This window comes from Physella acuta, unplaced genomic scaffold (genome assembly GCF_028476545.2).
Source record: "Physella acuta isolate Inbredline_101_S28 unplaced genomic scaffold, ASM2847654v3 ptg000017l, whole genome shotgun sequence".
NCBI classification, from domain to species: Eukaryota; Metazoa; Mollusca; class Gastropoda; family Physidae; genus Physella; species Physella acuta.
Genome location: NW_026731537.1, coordinates 2,753,160 through 2,774,293, shown reverse-complemented (window position 1 = coordinate 2,774,293; position 21,134 = coordinate 2,753,160). Strand labels below are relative to the sequence as shown.

Below are 21,134 nucleotides of genomic sequence, written 5' to 3'. Positions count from 1 at the left end.
CCCCACACTTACACTAGCAGGCCCACACAACTCTCACATGCCCACCCACAACCCCACACTTACACTAGGCAGGCCCACACAACCCTCACATGCCCACACTTACACTAGGCAGGTCCACAACTCTCACATGTCCACTCACAACCCCACACTTACACTAGGCAGGCCCACACAACCCTCACATGCCCACACTTACACTAGGCATGTCCACACAACCCTCACATGCCCACACTTACACTAGGCAGGCCCACACAACCCTCACATGCCCACACTTACACTAGGCAGGCCCACACAACCCTCACATGCCCACACTTACACTAGGCAGGCCCACACAACCCTCACATGCCCACACTTACACTAGGCAGGCCCACACAACCCTCACATGCCCACACTTACACTAGGCAGGTCCACAACTCTCACATGTCCACTCACAACCCCACACTTACACTAGGCAGGCCCACACAACCCTCACATGCCCACACTTACACTAGGCATGTCCACACAACCCTCACATGCCCACACTTACACTAGGCAGGCCCACACAACCCTCACATGCCCACACTTACACTAGGCAGGTCCACACAACCCTCACATGCCCACACTTACACTAGGCAGGTCCACACAACCCTCACATGCCCACACTTACACTAGGCAGGTCCACACAACCCTCACATGCCCACACTTACACTAGGCAGGTCCACACAACCCTCACATGCCCACACTTACACTAGGCAGGCCCACACAACCCTCACTTGCCCACCCACAACCCCACACTTACACTAGGCAGGTCCCCCAGGTTCTGCCTGAGTGACACCAACTGTGAGATGGCGGCATGCATGGCTGTCAACTCCTGGGTCACCATGTTGATGTCAAAGTGTTTGTACCATGAGCGCAGCAGATGGTGGGGGAAGGTGTGCTCATCTATCAGGAATGGCTCCCATGGAACCACTGGATCTATCTCAGACTTGTCTACAAGGAACTCTGATGACCAAATTTCATTGTATTATTAAAGATGTGTTATTAATTTTTAAAATATGTGTTTACACAATATACTTTAAAAATGTACAAAAAAAATTAATATAAAAAACCTGTGGTTGGTTAAAACCAAAGTTATTTACTATAAAATATCCTTAGGCTTCAATTAAAACAAATATTGACAGTGTGACAGCATTTAGGACAGCTATTTAAAAATGTTGCTAAAACCATTCCCTATAAGGTGTCACAACTTTGTCTGGTTTGTGATTTTCAATTAGTTTTTCCCAACTACAAGAACACAACTTTCCATTGTGTGTGTGTGTGTGTGTACATGTGACAACTACAATTATCTCTAGACTGTCTAGAGCTGATGTTTGAGCGACTCACCAGGCAGAGTGATTTTATTGTTGGCAGTTTCCTTCTGGTCCCAGTGGGCAAACATATCAGGTGTGAGTGGCTTGTGGGTCAAGTTCAGCCCTGGACACATGACAGCAAGCTGCTGGACCAGCATCTCATGAGTGCTCACCAGAGGGAGCAAGAACTGTAACAATTACATCAACAACACACTATAACTCACATTACATTTATTTTACATTAAAAGAAAATTACCCAATTTCTCATACAGAAAATAACTATTCTGCATGTAGGAAGACAAGGGGACAACTGGAAACACTGGAACTGTCATGTAGAGACTGAGTTACAAGTATCAAGGTGGGGCCTGCTAGACTAGTTCACAGTCTAATGGGAGCATACAGGAAGTGTGTATACAGAGATGAGTGTTCAGGGAGGCCATGTACTCACCTTCAGTGATTCATGTTCTTGGATAAAAGTATAAGCCTCCTGCCACTCTCCCATCACAAAGTTTTGAGAGAATAACTTAAAAGCATAGGACAGGCCTTGTTGAGTATCATTGGCCAAAATGGTCATGTGACACGCTGTTTTTAAAGATGATTGGTCTAATCTTCTAGTCAGTGCTTTACCAGCTTCTTGGATGTGTCTCATGGCTAAGTAGCTGAAAGTGATATAATTTAAAAGCCATTAGAAATAATTAATTTTTTAAAATATTTAAAGAACTATTTATGTATAAAAGCTTTAAAAGTTGAATGTTCAAAGTTAAACATAAAGCATTTAAAAAATTATTTTTAAAATCTTATTTGAAGAAGTAAAAATAGACCTACCATTTAGCAGCTTGTTCAAACTGGCCATCTTTCATTAAACTTTGACCCCATTCTGTGTACAAGTCTTCAAGCAGTGAGTCCACTGGTGAGAGACGCATTTTGGCTAGAGACACAGCTTCTCTGTGGAGAGGTAAATGTACTAGATAACAACTATAGACAGACATTTGTACTAACTAGAGACACAGCTTCTCTGTGGAGAGGTAAATGTACTAGATAACAACTATAGACAGACATTTCTACTAACTAGAGACACAGCTTCTCTGTGGAGGGGTAAATGTACTAGATAACAACTATAGACAGACATTTCTACTAACTAGAGACACAGCTTCTCTGTGGAGGGGTAAATGTACTAGATAACAACTATAGACAGACATTTCTACTAACTAGAGACACAGCTTCTCTGTGGAGGGGTAAATGTACTAGATAACAACTATAGACAGACATTTCTACTAACTAGAGACACAGCTTCTCTGTGGAGGGGTAAATGTACTAGATAACAACTATAGGCAGACTATAGAGACACAGCTTCTCTGTGGAGGGGTAAATGTACTAGATAACAACTATAGACAGACATTTCTACTAACTAGAGACACAGCTTCTCTGTGGAGGGGTAAATGTACTAGATAACAACTATAGGCAGACTATAGAGACACAGCTTCTCTGTGGAGGGGTAAATGTACTAGATAACAACTATAGACAGACATTTCTACTAACTAGAGACACAGCTTCTCTGTGGAGAGGTAAATGTACTAGATAACAACTATAGACAGACATTTCTACTAACTAGAGACACAGCTTCTCTGTGGAGGGGTAAATGTACTAGATAACAACTATAGACAGACATTTCTACTAACTAGAGACACAGCTTCTCTGTGGAGGGGTAAATGTACTAGATAACAACTATAGGCAGACTATAGAGACACAGCTTCTCTGTGGAGAGGTAAATGTACTAGATAACAACTATAGACAGACATTTCTACTAGCTTGAGACACATCTTTTCTGTAGATAGACTACTAGCTAGAGACATGTCTTTTCTGTAGATAGACTACTAGCTAGAGACATGTCTTTTCTGTAGATAGACTACTAGATAGAGACACATCTTTTCTGTAGATAGACTACTAGCTAGAGACACAACTTTTCTGTAGATAGACAACTAGCTAGGGCCTGCCCCTCTGACTGTGTCAACACTGACAAGTGTTACATGTATCTACAGGCTTCCCAAATAAATTCCTATGGCCTGGGTTTCCCAGCAGCAAATGTTGGTTCAGCTGTACAGACATGGCTTCACCAATTTGTTTGGTTGATACAGTGCTGGGCAGTGGTGGACAGTGGTGGACAGTGGTGGACAGTGGTGGACAGCGATGTCATGGGAAGAAGGAAGTCTACAGGTTGGCTGGATATCTTGCACTTATACAGGGTACAGGTATACAGTGAAGATGGGCCTACAAACATACAGAGGGACCTCTACACTAAACATAGGGGACCTCTAGGCTACAGACATAGGGGGGCCTCTAGGCTACAGACATAGGAGGACCTCTAGGCTACAGACATAGGAGGACCTCTAGGCTACAGAGGGACCTCTAGACTAAAAACATAGCGGGACCTCTAGGCTACAAACATAGGAGGACCTCTAGGCTACAAACATAAGGTGACCTCTAGGCTACAGAGGGACCTCTAGGTTACAAACATAGGGGGACCTCTAGGCTACAGAGGGACCTCTAGACTAAAAACATAGCGGGACCTCTAGGCTACAAACATAGGAGGACCTCTAGGCTACAAACATAAGGTGACCTCTAGGCTACAGAGGGACCTCTAGGTTACAAACATAGGAGGACCTCTAGGCTACAAACATAAGGTGACCTCTAGGCTACAGAGGGACCTCTAGGTTACAAACATAGGGGGACCTCTAGGCTACAGAGGGACCTCTAGACTAAAAACATAGCGGGACCTCTAGGCTACAAACATAGGAGGACCTCTAGGCTACAAACATAAGGTGACCTCTAGGCTACAGAGGGACCTCTAGGCTACAAACATAGGGGGACCTCTAGGCTACAGACATAAGGCGACCTCTAGGCTACAAACATAGGGGGACCTCTAGGCTACAAACATAAGGTGACCTCTAGGCTACAGGGGGACCTCTAGGTTACAAACATAGGGGGACCTCTAGGCTACAGAGGGACCTCTAGGCTACAAACATAAGGCGACCTCTAGGCTACAGAGGGACCTCTAGGCTACAAACATAAGGCGACCTCTAGGCTACAGAGGGACCTCTAGGCTACAAACATAAGGCGACCTCTAGGCTACAGAGGGACCTCTAGGCTACAAACATAAGGCGACCTCTAGGCTACAGAGGGACCTCTAGGCTACAAACATAAGGCGACCTCTAGGCTACAAACAGAAGGACCTCTAGGCTACAAACATAGAGTGCCTTACCTGAACAAGCGATGCCTCCTGAACAAGTCGATGGCCTGATGCACCTTGTGGGCAGCCAGCAGGTAGGTCGCTGCCTTGTGGTACTGACCATCCTCCTCCAGCTGCTCAGCGTACTCAGCACTAACCAGTTCCCAGAGGTCATGTGACGCTGGAGACAGAGGACAAATCTTAATTTTTTTTTGAAAAACATTCAACTGTTAATTAAATTTGGTCCCACAGCATGAAACTTGTATTGTCATAATCCTCCAGCTCCCAAGTTTTAAAATCTTACAAAAACATGTGGATAGTAACAGCTGTTTTGCTTTGCGCAAACACCACTCAATAAGCTTTAAGTCAAGGTTTCAAGCAGAGAATCAAGCAATCAGTCCAGTGTCGGGTACAAAAGACATCAATCACCAGTCAACACATCCATCACTCAACACAACCCCCATCATCATCACCACCATCAGCACCACAACCATCACAAGCCAACACCACAACCATCGTCAAGTAAAAATACACCCACATCTGTACCAGCCACCATTAATGTCAAGACCACTACCACCACACACGTAGTCTTCACACAACGCCTACACACATGACCTTAGTTGACCCAACCACCACACAAGTAGTCTTCACACAACGCCTACACACATGACCTTAGTTGACCCAAGCACCACACAAGTAGTCTTCACACAACGCCTACACACATGACCTTAGTTGACCCAACCACCACACAAGTAGTCTTCACACAACGCCTACACACATGACCTTAGTTGACCCAAGCACCACACAAGTAGTCTTCACACAACTCCTACACACATCGCCTTAGTTGACCCAACCACCACACAAGTAGTCTTCACACAACGCCTACACACATGACCTTAGTTGACCCAACCACCACACAAGTAGTCTTCACACAACGCCTACACACATGACCTTAGGTGACCCAACCACCACACAAGAAGTCTACCCAGATCAACCTAGATGACCCAACCACCATTTATCATGGCCGACTTATCACCCACTCGCCTCTTTAAACCAACAAACCATTCACTAGAGCCATTACTAACGAACACGATACAGGACATAAAAGGTGGGAGGGGAGGGGTGGTTGAAAATAGAAAGATTCCAGACAGCGTTAAAAAGTTTATTGGAGTCCTGAGGTTTTGTTGGACGCCAAAACTCGGATTGGTTTCTGATATAAAAACGCTAGTAAAGAATCATAATAGTGGGGATATATCTATAAACAAGTAGCTTGGTTTAGAGGGTCTAGTCCGTTTTTATTGAATTGGTTTAGGATTACTCTGTACTAAACGGAACTTATGGGATGCGGGTCCCTCTGCACTAAATAGAACTTTATCAAATGGGATGAGCGTCCTACTGGAAAAGAGGATTCCTAAACTGAGCAATTTACATAAGAGAAAGGTTTGTAAGGAACAAATACAATCCTTCACAAAGTAAAACATTTTTATGGTAGATTGCAGCTACCAAATGACAACCACCAGATGGTAACCACCAGACAGGAGACACATTTCTAAAAGTCAGCGAACCCAAGAAATCTCTAGCGTCAACAACTTGTTTGTTGCCGTGGAAGGCAGACAACGCCATATTATACAACTAATTCAGATGGCAACTACGACAACACTACATTATACAACAACTTCAGGACAGAAACAAAATAACAAACAGAGGTGCTGAAGTGCGACGAACTAGACCGTGGATTTGATGTTGGCTGTCCGAGTCCAACGATAACAAAGACAAATTATTTGGTGGCACCCCGGAATCATGCAACAGGCATAACGTTCAAACCCCAGGGGTTCGATGAGTCAATCTCAGGGGTTCGGCGGAGGTCAAGGCCCACACACGACTCATATTATTCACGATCGAATTTTGTCAGTGCGGAAGATCGAATTATTAAGAAGGGTTCGGTGAATGCGCATATGTAACTAGCGGAGTTCGGTACTTCCAAAAAGGTTAAGAACCACTGCACTAGTATGACGTAGTTTCCACTGCACTAGTATGACGTAGTTTCAGACAGTTACTGAGATGACGTAGTTTCAGACAGCCAATGTGATGACGTAGTTTCAGACAGCCAATGTGATGACGTAGTTTCAGACAGCCAATGTGATGACGTAGTTTCAGACAACTATTAAGATGACATAGTTTGGAAAACATGATTCTGACTAGCAGTCACGTGGGGCTAAACTTATTTCCCTTATAGAAGATGTATTTGCATATTGTCAACAATAGGACGGTAGTACCACAACATGACTTATCAATATTAAATATGATGATAATACAGTTGAAACGGGCTGTTTTCTGTAAGGGTATGAGCCATGCGATGACGTCACACTTCTGTGTTAAAATGCGAAAGGCCGGCGGAGACTGAATCCGTAAACAGCTCGCTTTTGAAACATTTCAGTGAAGAAAAACAAACATGGGGGCAGTTTAAAAAACAACCCCACGCTGGTTTTTTATTGGTCAGCCGTCACCAAAAGCTTAGCAGCATAATGTAGACGGATGAGGTGGCGTTGACCTCTGGCTATTTATAGAATGTTTTGACACCACTGTTGTGGGTCGGCACAAGGCAGTGATACCTCACACACTCTGTCAAAAGTGATACCTCACACTCTCTGTCAAAAGTTTTCAATAAAACATTCATGGCACACTGTCTACACATGCATTCAGTGATACCACACACGCCAGCATCACAAGAAAAAAAAAACACCACTAGTTTAGGTTGCCAACAATAAACATTATTACGTAAAACAAGGTGCCACGTGGTTTAATTCAATACAACTTTAATATTAGGCTGGCATTTTCCATCTGTGGTCAACTGTACCGACGATTATCAGAGACCTTAACACCAATTAATACGAAGACAATTTACACAAACATAAATACAAGGGCATTATGTCTATGACAGGGCATCAAACCAGAGCCAACATGACAGGGCACCAAACGTGAGCCGCCATAAGAGGGCACCAAACGTGAGCCACCATGAATGGGGACCAAACGTGAGCCGCCATGACAGGGCACCAAATCAGAGCCACCATGACAGGGCACCAAACCAGAGCCACCATGACGGCACCAAACGTGAGCCGCCACGACAGGGCACCAAACGTGAGCCGCCATGACAGGGCACCAAACCAGAGCCACCATGACAGGGCACCAAACCAGAGCCACCACGACAGGGCACCAAACGTGAGCCAACATGACAGGGCACCAAACCAGAGCCACCATGACAGGGCACCAAACGTGAGCCACCATGACAGGGCACCAAACGTGAGCCACCATGACAGGGCACCAAACGTGAGCCAACATGACAGGGCACCAAACCAGAGCCGCCACGACAGGGCACCAAACGTGAGCCACCATGACAGGGCACCAAACCAGAGCCAACATGACAGGGCACCAAACGTGAGCCGCAATGACAGGGCACCAAACGTGAGCCACCATGACAGGGCACCAAACGTGAGCCAACATGACAGGGCACCAAACCAGAGCCGCCATGACAGGGCACCAAACCAGAGCCGCCATGACAGGGCACCAAACGTGAGCCACCATGACAGGGCACCAAACGTGAGCCACCATGACAGGGCACCAAACGTGAGCCGCCATGACAGGGCACCAAACGTGAGCCGCCATGACAGGGCACCAAACATGAGCCACCATGACAGGGCACCAAACGTGAGCCACCATGACAGGGCACCAAACCAGAGCCGCCATGACAGGGCACCGAACGTGAGCCGCCAGGGAATCCATGAACGTGACGAGTGGCGATGAAAACAGCCCAGCCATTAATAAGGCTTCATGTATTTATAATTGTCCCCGAACCAAACTTCTCCACAGAACTGCGCCTCAGAAATGTGCCGTCATCAAAACACACGGTTCTAGAATCTCATTGACTTGCATATCTGGCCTGCAGTTCATTCTCGCTTATCTGTAGAGGTTCATGCGTTGAGACAACCCACTTATTACAGGGTTGGGTGTTTTGAAACACTGCAGGGTTGGGTGTGTTAAAAACACTGTAGAGTTGGGTGTGTTGATATCATCCGAGTAAAGAACATGAAAGATGCACATACGGAGATAACACCACATGCTGATTAACGACTTAACAAAAATAGTGTTTCCAATCATTAAACAAGCTATTTAGGCTCCCGTTGCCTCTCTATAGTGATGATTCTCAGCTTCATTATGATTCTGTCAATGATAACACAACAGCCAAGGTCACGTGTCAGGGACCAGGTTACGGGTAAACAAACGGTCAGGTCGACCTGAACCTCGAGTTCACGTGTACCACGTGCAAACTCATCTAGATCGACCATGACCTTTAACCTGGTCGTTTATTTTAGACCATCTTTTCCCTGTTGGAAATGACGAACTTTCAACATGCAGGGAATAATTGATAGAGCACTTCACATCAGCGCAGCCAACAATATTATTTCATGTCGAAATGAATGTCTCCCACAGACGGCGTAAATAAGCATGAAATTAGGTTCAAACGTTTTCACCTATCTTGAACCAGTCCTGCTCTCAGAGCTAAGGGAGATTCAGGTAAAACTGCGCATGTCAGCTTAGATAAAAACTATTTTAGCCAGGTTTTCCAGACTTTACTGTCCGAAATGTGGTTTCTTCTTAAATAAAGCTATCATTAAACTAATAAGACAATTATTCTTGAAGTAGACGTAAACTATCAAGTATGCCATTCATACAGTTTCCAAGGTTTCAAAAGTACTAATGTAATTTCAGCTTCCACATCGCCAACTTTAGAATTCTGAGCCAAGAATTTAAAGGGCTGTTGACATTCTTCTGTCGTCTGTAATCTTTTCCAACACTATCTCAATCGTTGTGTGTTTAATGGTGCTGTTATGTTGAGGGAGTTTACAAGATGCTATTGTGTGAGGACGCTGTTCTATTCAGGGTGCTGTTGTGTGAGGAAGCTGTTCTATTCAGGGTGCTGTTGTGTGAGGACGCTGTTCTATTCAGGGTGCTGTTGTGTGAGGGCGCTGTTCTATTCAGGGTGCTGTTGTGCCAGGAAGCTGTTCTATACAGGGTGCTGTTGTGTGAGGACGCTGTTCTATTCAGGGTGCTGTTGTGCCAGGAAGCTGTTCTATACAGGGTGCTGTTGTGTGAGGACGCTGTTCTATTCAGGGTGCTGTTGTGCCAGGAAGCTGTTCTATACAGGGTGCTGTTGTGCCAGGAAGCTGTTCTATACAGGGTGCTGTTGTGTGAGGACGCTGTTCTATTCAGGGTGCTGTTGTGCCAGGAAGCTGTTCTATACAGGGTGCTGTTGTGCCAGGAAGCTGTTCTATACAGGGTGCTGTTGTGTGAGGACGCTGTTCTATTCAGGGTGCTGTTGTGTGAGGACGCTGTTCTATTCAGGGTGCTGTTGTGCCAGGAAGCTGTTCTATACAGGGTGCTGTTGTGCCAGGAAGCTGTTCTATACAGGGTGCTGTTGTGTGAGGACGCTGTTCTATTCAGGGTGCTGTTGTGTGAGGACGCTGTTCTATTCAGGGTGCTGTTGTGCCAGGAAGCTGTTCTATACAGGGTGCTGTTGTGCCAGGAAGCTGTTCTATACAGGGTGCTGTTGTGTGAGGACGCTGTTCTATACAGGGTGCTGTTGTGCCAGGAAGCTGTTCTATACAGGGTGCTGTTGTGTGAGGACGCTGTTCTATACAGGGTGCTGTTGTGTGAGGACGCTGTTCTATTCAGGGTGCTGTTTGGAGCGCTGTTTAACCGGTAAACAGGATGTAGCCTACAGCAAGAGATCTGAGATACCGCGGCTGACGATCACGTTTAGCGGCAGACGATCACGTTTAGCGGCAGACGATCACGTTTAGCGGCTGATCAATACAAGTGGTTCCAGAGCCTACATAGCCCTAAGCTAAGATGGCCCATAGATGTGGAATCAATGAAGCGTGTCCATGACCTCAGCCAGAGCCAGGACACGAGCCAGTGCTCCTACAAGATGGCGGTTTGTTTATTCAGGATCTGGTGTAAACAATCACAAGCACCATTCTTCCTTCGCCAACATAGTGGTTTATGCCCATAGATCTTTTGTTGTTAGCTTACAAGTGGAGAGGAAATAAGCCTTACCAACTAAACAGCTTTATTCCAAACAAGTCTAGAGTATTTTGACACAACTGGAGCTCATATTCTGACATAATAAAACCATTATTCAATATTCAGGATAGGGAAGTTTCTATTCATCAATCAGAATCTTGTAGCAAGTGGGGTGAAAAACTGGAATAATTTCTGCGAGAAAACGAAGCTAATTATTATCATACTAGCCAAAGAACCCATTAGTTTCCTCATTGTAGTATTGAAAGACGGGTAATTTTGGGGCTCCATCTCAGCTAGTTCATCGCCTTTGGTTCTTGCTGACTGCTTATTTATTTTTAAGGCAATTATTGCGTGATAAAATCAACATGTTCTAGAAGCTTTAAAAGCAAGGCGAAATATGGTAACACTAGTGATAGATTTTATAACGATAGATCTAAATCTGTTGTCAGATATAGTATAATATAGTCCGTTTTGATGAAACCACGTGACATCCGCTAATTATTTTAAAAGATGGTAGGTCTCCTAAGATCACGTGCGATGGCGAACCACCGGCTCTGTTCGTGACTGTTGGTAGCCGGCCCAGGCTTCGTCACGTGATCCTGTTTACAACATAGTTTAAAAATAACTGGACTTTGTGAATGGTTCGAATTTTTTTTTTCACCAAACAAAAAAAAAACAAACCACAAACCAAACAGTCTATCAAAGAGACTCCTTAACATTCTCAGTACAAACTGACCAATCAAGAGCTCGCACCCGAGACATGACGTCACGTGTTTTCGCTCCCGCCCTCGATGTAATTGTTTTTACCTGACGATTAAAGAAAACTAATCAAATCCACAAGGAGTGCTTTGGTGGGCTTTCAATAACAACTCAGTGTGGAAGCTACGGTAGGCCGTCATGGCCTGAAATACTAATTGGCCAGCCATTCTACGGTATGCTGTCGTGGACAAAGATGCCGAATTCGTGTGCTAATGATTCACATAAAGGGATCAAATAAAACATCATTTATTACTTTGATGTTAAGATACAGGATTTTGCTTACAGTTATATAACAATGTTACTTGCAATAACAACAATGTTACAACATTTAGCGGCTGCTCATTTACAATGGGCCGGTTTCGCATCGAGTTGCTTTTCCCTGATAGTATGTATGGCTGTTATGTCAGCAATAAGGATCATAATAAGGGAAGGTTTACGGTTAGGGTAGAAAAAACTGGCTACGACGGAAGGGGGTCACAGAGTACTTACATTTTGGGGGGGGGGGGGGGGTGGATGCGACAAGAGATGCCGGCAAGAAACTCTGAGCACATATTAAACAGACTATGATTTATATTAGCGTTTAAAGGTTTTCAGCAAAAACTACAATTATATTGTTCCCGTATGTAGCTAGCACTCAACTAAGTGTTTACAGTTATCAGTTTATCAATGGACACAAAACTTCCCGTATGTAGCTAGCACTTAACTAAGTGTTTACAGTTATCAGTTTATCAATGGACCTAGCACTCAACTTAGTGTTTACAGTTATCAGTTTATCAATGGACCTAGCACTCAACTTAGTGTTTACAGTTATCAGTTTATCAATGGACCTAGCACTCAACTAAGTGTTTACAGTTATCAGTTTATCAATGGACCTAGCACTCAACTAAGTGTTTACAGTAATCAGTTTATCAATGGACCTAGCACTGAACTAAGTTTTTACAGTTATCAGTTTATCAATGGACCTAGCACTGAACTAAGTGTTTACAGTTATCAGTTTATCAATGGACCTAGCACTTAACTAAGTGTTTACAGTGATCAGTTTATCAATGGACCTAGCACTGAACTAAGTTTTTACAGTTATCAGTTTATCAATGGACCTAGCACTTAACTAAGTGTTTACAGTGATCAGTTTATCAATGGACACAAAACTTCCCGTATGTAGCTAGCACTTAACTAAGTGTTTACAGTGATCAGTTTATCAATGGACACAAAACTTCCTGTATGTAGCTAGCACTTAACTAAGTGTTTACAGTTATCAGTTTATCAATGGACCTAGCACTTAACTAAGTGTTTACAGTAATCAGTTTATCAATGGACACAAAACAAAACCAGCGGGTGGGACGTGCCAGGTGGTACGGTTGCACCGTGTGAGCGTACATAAAACATGAGCCAAAACCACAACATCCAGCCTTGTGGATAACCCGCAGGGGAGAGAACACTGTATATAATTCTCTGCATACAGAGCGAGTTCCCTACCGGTGGTGATTGAGAGATGGGTGTAAGGTGGCTGTGAGGTGGGTGTAAGCTGGGTGTGAGGTGGGTGTAAGGTGGATGTGAGGTGGGTGTAAGATGTCTGTGAGGTGGATGTGAGGTGGTTGTAAGTGGTTGTGAGGTGGATGTGATGTGGGTGTAAGGTGGGTGTGGTGGCTGTGAGGTGGGTGTAAGGTGGGTGTGAGGTGGGTGTAAGGTGGGTGTAAGGTGGGTGTGAGGTGGATGTGAGGTGGATGTGAGGTAGATGTGAGGTGGATGTGAGGTGGATGTGAGGTGGCTGTGAGGTGGGTGTGATATCATCACACAGGTAATATTTCGCAACCGTCAGCAACTTCCCATTGTTGAGTACAAAATAAAACGCCGATTTTTGTTTAGTCAACATGACGTACAAATGAAATTTTGTCAAACGTTTCCTACATAATTACCGAGACAGCGCTAAAAAAAGGTTCAAATAACTGCCGAATCTTTCGAATTTTCTTTCATCGATAAGATAAAAGCGATACCTGCGTGTTGATATTATTCTAGTTTCATGTAGAAATAACTGAATCTGACGTCATCTCAGGTGTATTACGTCCCACGCGTGTGGGGTCCGTCATAATTTTACCCAGTAGACTTGGTTCAAAACCTGTAGGTGCTGCAAACAGGCGGTGTGTATGGTATCTGCTCCACTACATAGGTCATGTCCAGCGTCCATCTATGGCTATGTACAGGTACCTCTTAGTCCTTCTACAGGTGCCTCCTTGTCCATCTATATGATCTACAGGTGTCCCCATGTCCATCTACAGGTGCATACATGGCAATCTACAGGTGTCTCCATGTCCATCTATATGATCTACAGGTGCCTCTTAGTCCTTCTACAGGTGCCTCCTTGTCCATCTATATGATCTACGGGTGCATACATGTCCATCTACAGGTGCCTCCATGTCCATCCACAGGTGCCTCCATGTCCATCTACAGGTGCCTCCATGTTCATCCACAGGTGCCTCCATGTCCATCTATATGATCTACGGGTGCATACATGTCCATCCACAGGTGCATCCATGTCCATCTACAGGTGCCTCCATGTCCATCCACAGGTGCATACATGTCCATCCACAGGTGCATCCATGTCCATCTACAGGTGCCTCCATGTCCATCCACAGGTGCATACATGTCCATCTACAGGTGCATACATGTCCATCAACAGGTGCATACATGTCCATCTACAGGTGCATATATGTCCATCCACAGGTGCATACATGTCCATCCACAGGTGCATACATGTCCATCTACAGGTGCATACATGTCCATCTACAGGTGCATACATGTCCATCTACAGGTGCATATATGTCCATCCATAGGTGCATCCATGTCCATCTACAGGTACCTCCATGTCCATCTAAAGATACCACCTATAACCATCCACAAGTGTCACCCTACTATCTAACAGTGGTTCTCAACCAGAAATGGAAGTAGGGTGTCAAAAGAAAGAGCCTAAGAGTACAATACCACCACAAGTAAGAAGTTTTACTGAGCAGAAAGCTGTATTTACTGAGAGAAAACGAATGTTCAAGTCTTGCTCAACACGACGTGTACAAAAGCACAACCAAACACAAGGCTGACTTCTGTGGATCTACAGCATTAAATGACATGCAATACAATATTGTGTATTTAGTCTACTGTTACAACATACAATGGAATCGCTTGATGAATAAATGAAACCAAGCCCCAGAGGTAAACAAGAGGTACACGACAATAGTGAGAGGTCAAATACAATGTACAGCCCGCTTGTGGGGTTCATAACAGTATGCTAATGGGAGGCTTGTTGTATTCAAATGGGAGGCTTAACGTACGTCTTGCTAGGGTTCGTAGATCTAACAATGGCCGTACACTGGCGTGGGGGAGTAAACAATATGATGTAGGTCTACTGGGGGTGGGAGGGTTGGACGGTAGGATATACTGGGGGGGGGGGGGGGTAGAGGTCGGGGTGATGTGTAACGGGGGGGGGGGGCACGATGTGAAGTACTTTGTCGTATAAAGTCGATATCATTATGGGCTGGAGGAGTGAGGAAGACAATATGTGTGAGGGTGGGCGATATTAGGAATACGGTATATGTGGGTGGGGGTGTGAGGTAGATTTTATGATGTATGTGTGTGGGGAGATATGAAGAAGACGTTATGATATGTGTGCGGGATATGTGACGAAGATTTTATAATTTTTATGTGGGTGAGAGATTTTATGAAGATTATATGATGTATGTGGGTGGAGAGGTAAGAGGAAGACGATATGATATGTGTGTGGGATATATGATGAAGATTATATTATATATGTGTGGGGAGGTGAGAGAAAGACGATATAATCTAACGGTCCACCTACCAAGCGGGGCCATCGCTACAATCCAATCAGATAACTCGTTCCTTTGTCTGGCGATCTGCACGGCCCCCGCGATGTTTCCACGCCACAACTCCAGCTGAAGGTGGTATTCCATGTTATCATTGTTTAGGTGGTATTCGCCTGAAAAGGACAACATGAAATTACTACATTGTAGCTAAATATAGCTACCCAGTGCAATGAAATCTTATCCCAAATATAGCGTTGGTTCCTATTTAGCCAGGTTTAGAAAAAAAATCAATATGTCCGAAAAATCAGAAATCATAATTATTTCGTGGTGGGCGGGGAGGTTATATTTGGCGTTGAGATGGGATAAGGGGGAGTAATAGAGGGGAGAGAAATCAGGGGAGAGAAAGAGATATAAAACTGGTGGAGTGCCGTGTTTATCAGTCGAAGGAAGCCCCATGCCTACATCAGGAGTTAAAGTGTCCTGACAACAGCACGGTTCTTGACCTGCTTAGCCCACTTGAGCTCTCTTTCTTCACTTCTTAACGGCGGCACAAACGATCTACCACTTGGTAATATCAGGAAAATTCCGCGAGAGCTTCTGGATATGACCAAACGGCTCATTAAATCAGCAGACGACAACATTAAGACGCGAACGCTTGGCTGGCATTAACTGTCACTGATGCAGAAATCAAAAGTCACGTGAGAACGTTGTTGTCCTCTAATTTTAGCAGCGGCGTGATTAGGGCTATGTAATCACCATTAGACTTGCAGATTACGTAATGCTCCACTTCACTGTGCTTAGAAAACAGGGCTGACATTTGTTTCGGATGTCCAGGTGCAAAGAAAAAACAAATGGAAATAATTCAATAACTCAAGGAGCAAATAGGACCAAGTTAAGTCAATTTGTAGTAGAATTATTTTAACGATATCACTGAGCTCTAAATACTTAAGGTAGAAAGCTGAAGACTTACAAGCCTGCATTTGGTTGTCCACCATGAACCATAAGAGTCTAGTGATAGAATACACAAGCCAAGCATGGCAGTGCCGTCTGACTACCAGCACGCATGAATTCACTAAGTCCCACACAGACGGCAGGGTGGTGTCTACCAGAGGTGCCTGCCCGTGGGTCTAAATATTTACTTTATACAGTTCCCGGCAACATGACTCAGGACTTCCCCAACATATCGTTTGTTTAACGCTATCCTTATACGCACTGTAAAAACTATAATCGTTTTTTGGTGATGTGTCCAATGAATAAGTAAAAGTAAAAAAAGAATCTGTGGAGCAGAGACGGTTGGAATCTCGAGGGGGAGTTTAAATATGTTATGATTTGTTTTCAGTGTTATTGAAATACGTGAACATAAAACTAAATGTTCTAGAATTCATTTTTAAATACATATGTGATGTAATTAATACTTCTGGTAATATGCAATGTTTGATAAAAAGCCAAAACAAAAAGGTATGTTTTATGCGCAACTACATCGTAACATTTTCAATAAGAAAAAAAGTTAAAACTAAAACATTAAAAAAACAGTTACAGTCGTATTTTACAGTCGCAAGTTCAAAAATCAACAGGAAGCTCGCCTCAAAGAAAATACAATATTTTGAGTTATCTACATATGCCCAGTTTATTATGTTACGTTTAGCTTACTGTTATGTTTACCACTAAGCTAAACATATGCCTGAATTAGGTTAATTAACGTGAAAAGATTCAACAGCATCTATGTTTCTGGCCTTGAGTGGGTATTGAGGGGTAGATGGAGACAGAAACAAAATGGACCCGGACCTGAATACAATTTGGACCTGACCACATAGAGTGACCGGAATATGAAGTCGGACAAAAGGGTCAACGTAGTACACAGCTGACACATTTAGAGTGAAATTTGCTGCAATGTAGATTACGTGATTCGTTTTGACCACGATTTATTTGTAATCCCCCCCCCCCAACCCCGCATAATTGTCCATCGATAAGTTATATGTCCCAAGTGTAACTGTCACGTGACCTGATACATCTGATGAGAAGTGGCCAGTGACATCAAATTGTCCAGGGTCAATGACCTCAAATTGTCCAGCTACAAACACGACATCACAGAAACCGTCGAATCTCGTTCGGCGTGAGCACTTCTAACACGTAGACTACACACAAAACGGGAGGGTCAGCACGAGTACTAGAGCCCTACAATGTTGGTGTTGAAGATATTTCAGCTTGATATTGTTTGGGGCTTTGGTCTGTGTGCGGGAGGGGGGGGGGGGGTCGTATTGGGAACCGTGCACCTTATAAAACACGAAGGCATAAGTTAATGTAGGCCAAGTTTACATAACACTTTTCTGCATGGCAAGTCATTAGATACGTCCTTTCCAAACAACGATACAGTCGTGTGAAGGGCTAGTAAAAAAAACAAAGAACTTAACAGATCGCCATGGTCACTACCACGACGTAATGAATTCATTCCTCTCACCCCTCCCCCCCCCCCCTCTAGGTACTACAGAAACGTTTCGATATCAGGTCAACAACAGTTTGTAGCAGTCTTATCTCGTCCCCTCCAGCGCTGATCAGTAACTCAAGTGATCTCAGCAACTGTTGAACACCGCGCTACTAAAGGTGGTATCTCACGACATCTAGTATTTGAACCACAGCGCTACTAAAGGTGGTATCTCATAACATCTAGTATTTGAACCACCGCGCTACTAAAGGTGGTATCTCACGACATCTAGTATTTGAACCACCGCGCTACTAAAGGTGGTATCTCACAACACGACATCTAGTATTTGAGCCACCGCGCTACTAAAGGTGGTATCTCACAACACGACATCTAGTATTTGAACCACCGAGCTACTAAAGGTGGTATCTCATAACATCTAGTATTTGTACCACCGCGCTACTAAAGGTGGTATCTCACGACATCTAGTATTTGAACCACCGCGCTACTAAAGGTGGTATCTCACAACACGACATCTAGTATTTGAGCCACCGCGCTACTAAAGGTGGTATCTCACAACACGACATCTAGTATTTGAACAATGCGCTACTAAAGGTGGTATCTCACAACACGACATCTAGTATTTGAACCACCGCACTACTCAAAGTGGTATCTCACAACACGACTTTCAGAGTGGTATCTCTCAACTCTCCCGAACTTAACCTTGACCTCCAGCACGTTTCCATTTCTTTAATTGCTCTGCACTCGCGAGCTATTTCTGGCACATTAACATGGCCGAGTATTTCTGTGTACACCGCTGTTCCGTGCACCTCCCGCCTGAACAGCCGAGCGGCAGGATACATGAATAGAATCAATGAACGGTGGGGGTTCTGCCGGCGATCTGCTCCTCATCAACTTCCCCCATAGCCAGACCCTGGCCAATTTTTTGGCATGCTTTTGTTTAGATCAATGTGTGTAGGAGGTGAATGTGGCGTGAGATTAACAATAGGTCTGGATGGATAAGTTTATAGAGGTAACCAAGGACTAGAGATGTATAGCTACTTACACTAGTGTCCAGTTCTGTGAGGGGGGACGTACACACAGACCACATGCAGTCTCAGATGGACATGTCATGATGCTGGTTTAAAACGAAAGTGAAACATTCATTGCCTTTATTTTTTTAAACAGCTTCCAAGGTAACGTGTACAAGGTCACATGACATATGTCTCCAGGGTTCAAGGTTACATGTCACACCTGTATATTTTGACGTTATTTAACTTAGGCAGACATGAATGTCTCCAGGGCTCAAGGTTACGTGTCATATGTCTCCAGACAGGCCCGCGGGGTCAGTGCTACATAGCACGGAGATTTCCAGCGGTCCCACACAAATACTGTCAGAACTCTGTTAATTAAAACACGAACATGCAAGCCGCCACACTCAATCAAGCGCCTGGATCAAGGCCCGTCACTCTGCCAAACCGTGGAATGTTTCCAGCGAGCAGACAGCTGATGTGACGTTTTTATAGTTCCGGTCATATGTCAGTGTAAACAATGGTCACATTTCATTACAGATGGGGGGGGGGGGCGAAGGTGGCGGGAGGGACACAAGACCGTGGGGGCATAGATAATGAAATTCTATGTACCACTCTTGGTCGAGGCCATTTCATGAAAGAATATCAAGTTGTTAGTGATACTTATCCTGACCAACGGTAGGGGTAGTCAGTGATACAGCCCTGACCAGCAACAGTCAATGATACAATCCTGACCAATTACAGAGGGCAGTCTATAATACAGCCTTGACCAATGGGCAATGTCAGAGGTCATTCTGTAATACTGTATTGACCAATGCCAGAGGGTAGTCTGTAATACAGCCTTGACCTAAGGTCAATGTCAGAGGGCAGTCTGTAATACAGCCTTGACCAATGTCAGAGGGCAGTCTGTAATACAGCCTTAACAAATAAACCAGCCACAGGTGGTGAATCAACCATTTCGTCTCATTACAATCTACCAGATCAACTCCGACCCGATGTCAAAGAGATAAAGAACCTTCAAATGATCATTGATATACATTGCTTTTCAGCCCGGTATTATTTCTTGAAGCACCACAGACAATTGGTCTTATAAAGCTAAGCCAGGACGACAGACGATATGGGACGTGATAGCCGAGGGTCGATAACGACGTGCTATGGCCTGATTCGGACATGGGTACCCAGATATTACACGGACGATGGAGAACACAACAAAATCTGTTTCTACACTCGTGCATCATCTGAACACACCGCGCATCATCTGAACACACCGCGCATCATCTGAACACACCGCGCAACATCTGAACACACCGCGCAACATCTGAACACACCGCGCAACATCTGAACACACCGCGCAACATCTGAACACACCGCGCAACATCTGAACACACCGCGCAACATCTGAACACACCGCGCAACATCTGAACACACCGCGCAACATCTGAACACACCGCGCAACATCTGAACACACGGTGCAACATCTGAACACACACACTCGTATGCGAACACAGTACATGGATTGTGTCACAGTAGGTGGTGCTGTTGCTAAGTGTGAACAATTTGAACAAAAATTAACACTTGTTAAGGTTTTAACTTCGTAACGCAAGTAGGACCATAATAAACTCGGACAATCGGTTGCTTACAACTATGACATCAAATTGTCGACAGAGCTATCATATCAAGACGCCACATTTTAAACCTATACTAAACTAAGCGATTTAGTCATCATGTATTCAACTGAGCTTCGGGCTGGACATACCAAGTGACCAGCGTGCTACAAAAGCCTGCGTGACTATCGTGTTTGCTAATCGAACAACCTACCAGTAACGTGACCTAGGCAACAACTGCAGAAATATACCTATCACTCGAGTAAGAACCAGAACCAAGCGATGACGCAAGATAGGGTCTCGTCTCAACAGATGACAGGAGGTATAAATATAACAGGTAAAGGCAGGCGGTACCGTTACATTAACAGGTACAAGTAAGGACAGGCGGTAATGTTAGAAAAACATGTTACACTTCTAACAGGTGTGCCAGACGGTATTGTTACTGTGAAAGGTGTGACAGGTGGTATTGTTACTGTGACAGGTGTCACAGGTGGTATTGTTACTGTGACAGGTGCTACCGGGACAATCGGACTGGGGTACATAGACCTGGTTACATGTACCGCCAGAGATAGCACTGATGTTACAAATAAGAGATAACAGAGATCCGCCTGCATAAAATGTACTTTATCAACCCTGTATAAGACTACAATGGTGGACTGTTACATAGATAACCCTTGAAACCCGTGTGGGCTCACAGTCTCGCCAGTCGCTATAAGACTGATTTAAGAGTACCACACGAATTCATGAAACATAATTTCACGATCGACAGTTGATGTCTTGTTTTATAACTACCAAAGAAAATTAAACATATAGTTATATTTTTAAAGTACTTATAGAAACAACTATTAGCTAGATCTATGTGGTATACCATGAATGA

General features: G+C 44.3%; 1 protein-coding gene across 1 annotated transcript in view; it reads right to left on the bottom strand.

The window, feature by feature from the left end:
• LOC131938081 (gem-associated protein 5) overlaps positions 1-21,134 on the bottom strand; it is a 90,462-nt gene that overhangs the window by 5,029 nt on the left and 64,299 nt on the right. The window contains exons 22-27 of the mRNA XM_059295980.1: positions 15,239-15,376; positions 4,585-4,732; positions 2,151-2,270; positions 1,774-1,984; positions 1,360-1,513; positions 776-978 (exon numbers count right to left, since the gene is read on the bottom strand). Of these exons, the coding sequence (XP_059151963.1) occupies positions 776-978; positions 1,360-1,513; positions 1,774-1,984; positions 2,151-2,270; positions 4,585-4,732; positions 15,239-15,376 (974 nt within the window). The remainder of the gene's footprint in view (positions 1-775; positions 979-1,359; positions 1,514-1,773; positions 1,985-2,150; positions 2,271-4,584; positions 4,733-15,238; positions 15,377-21,134) is intronic.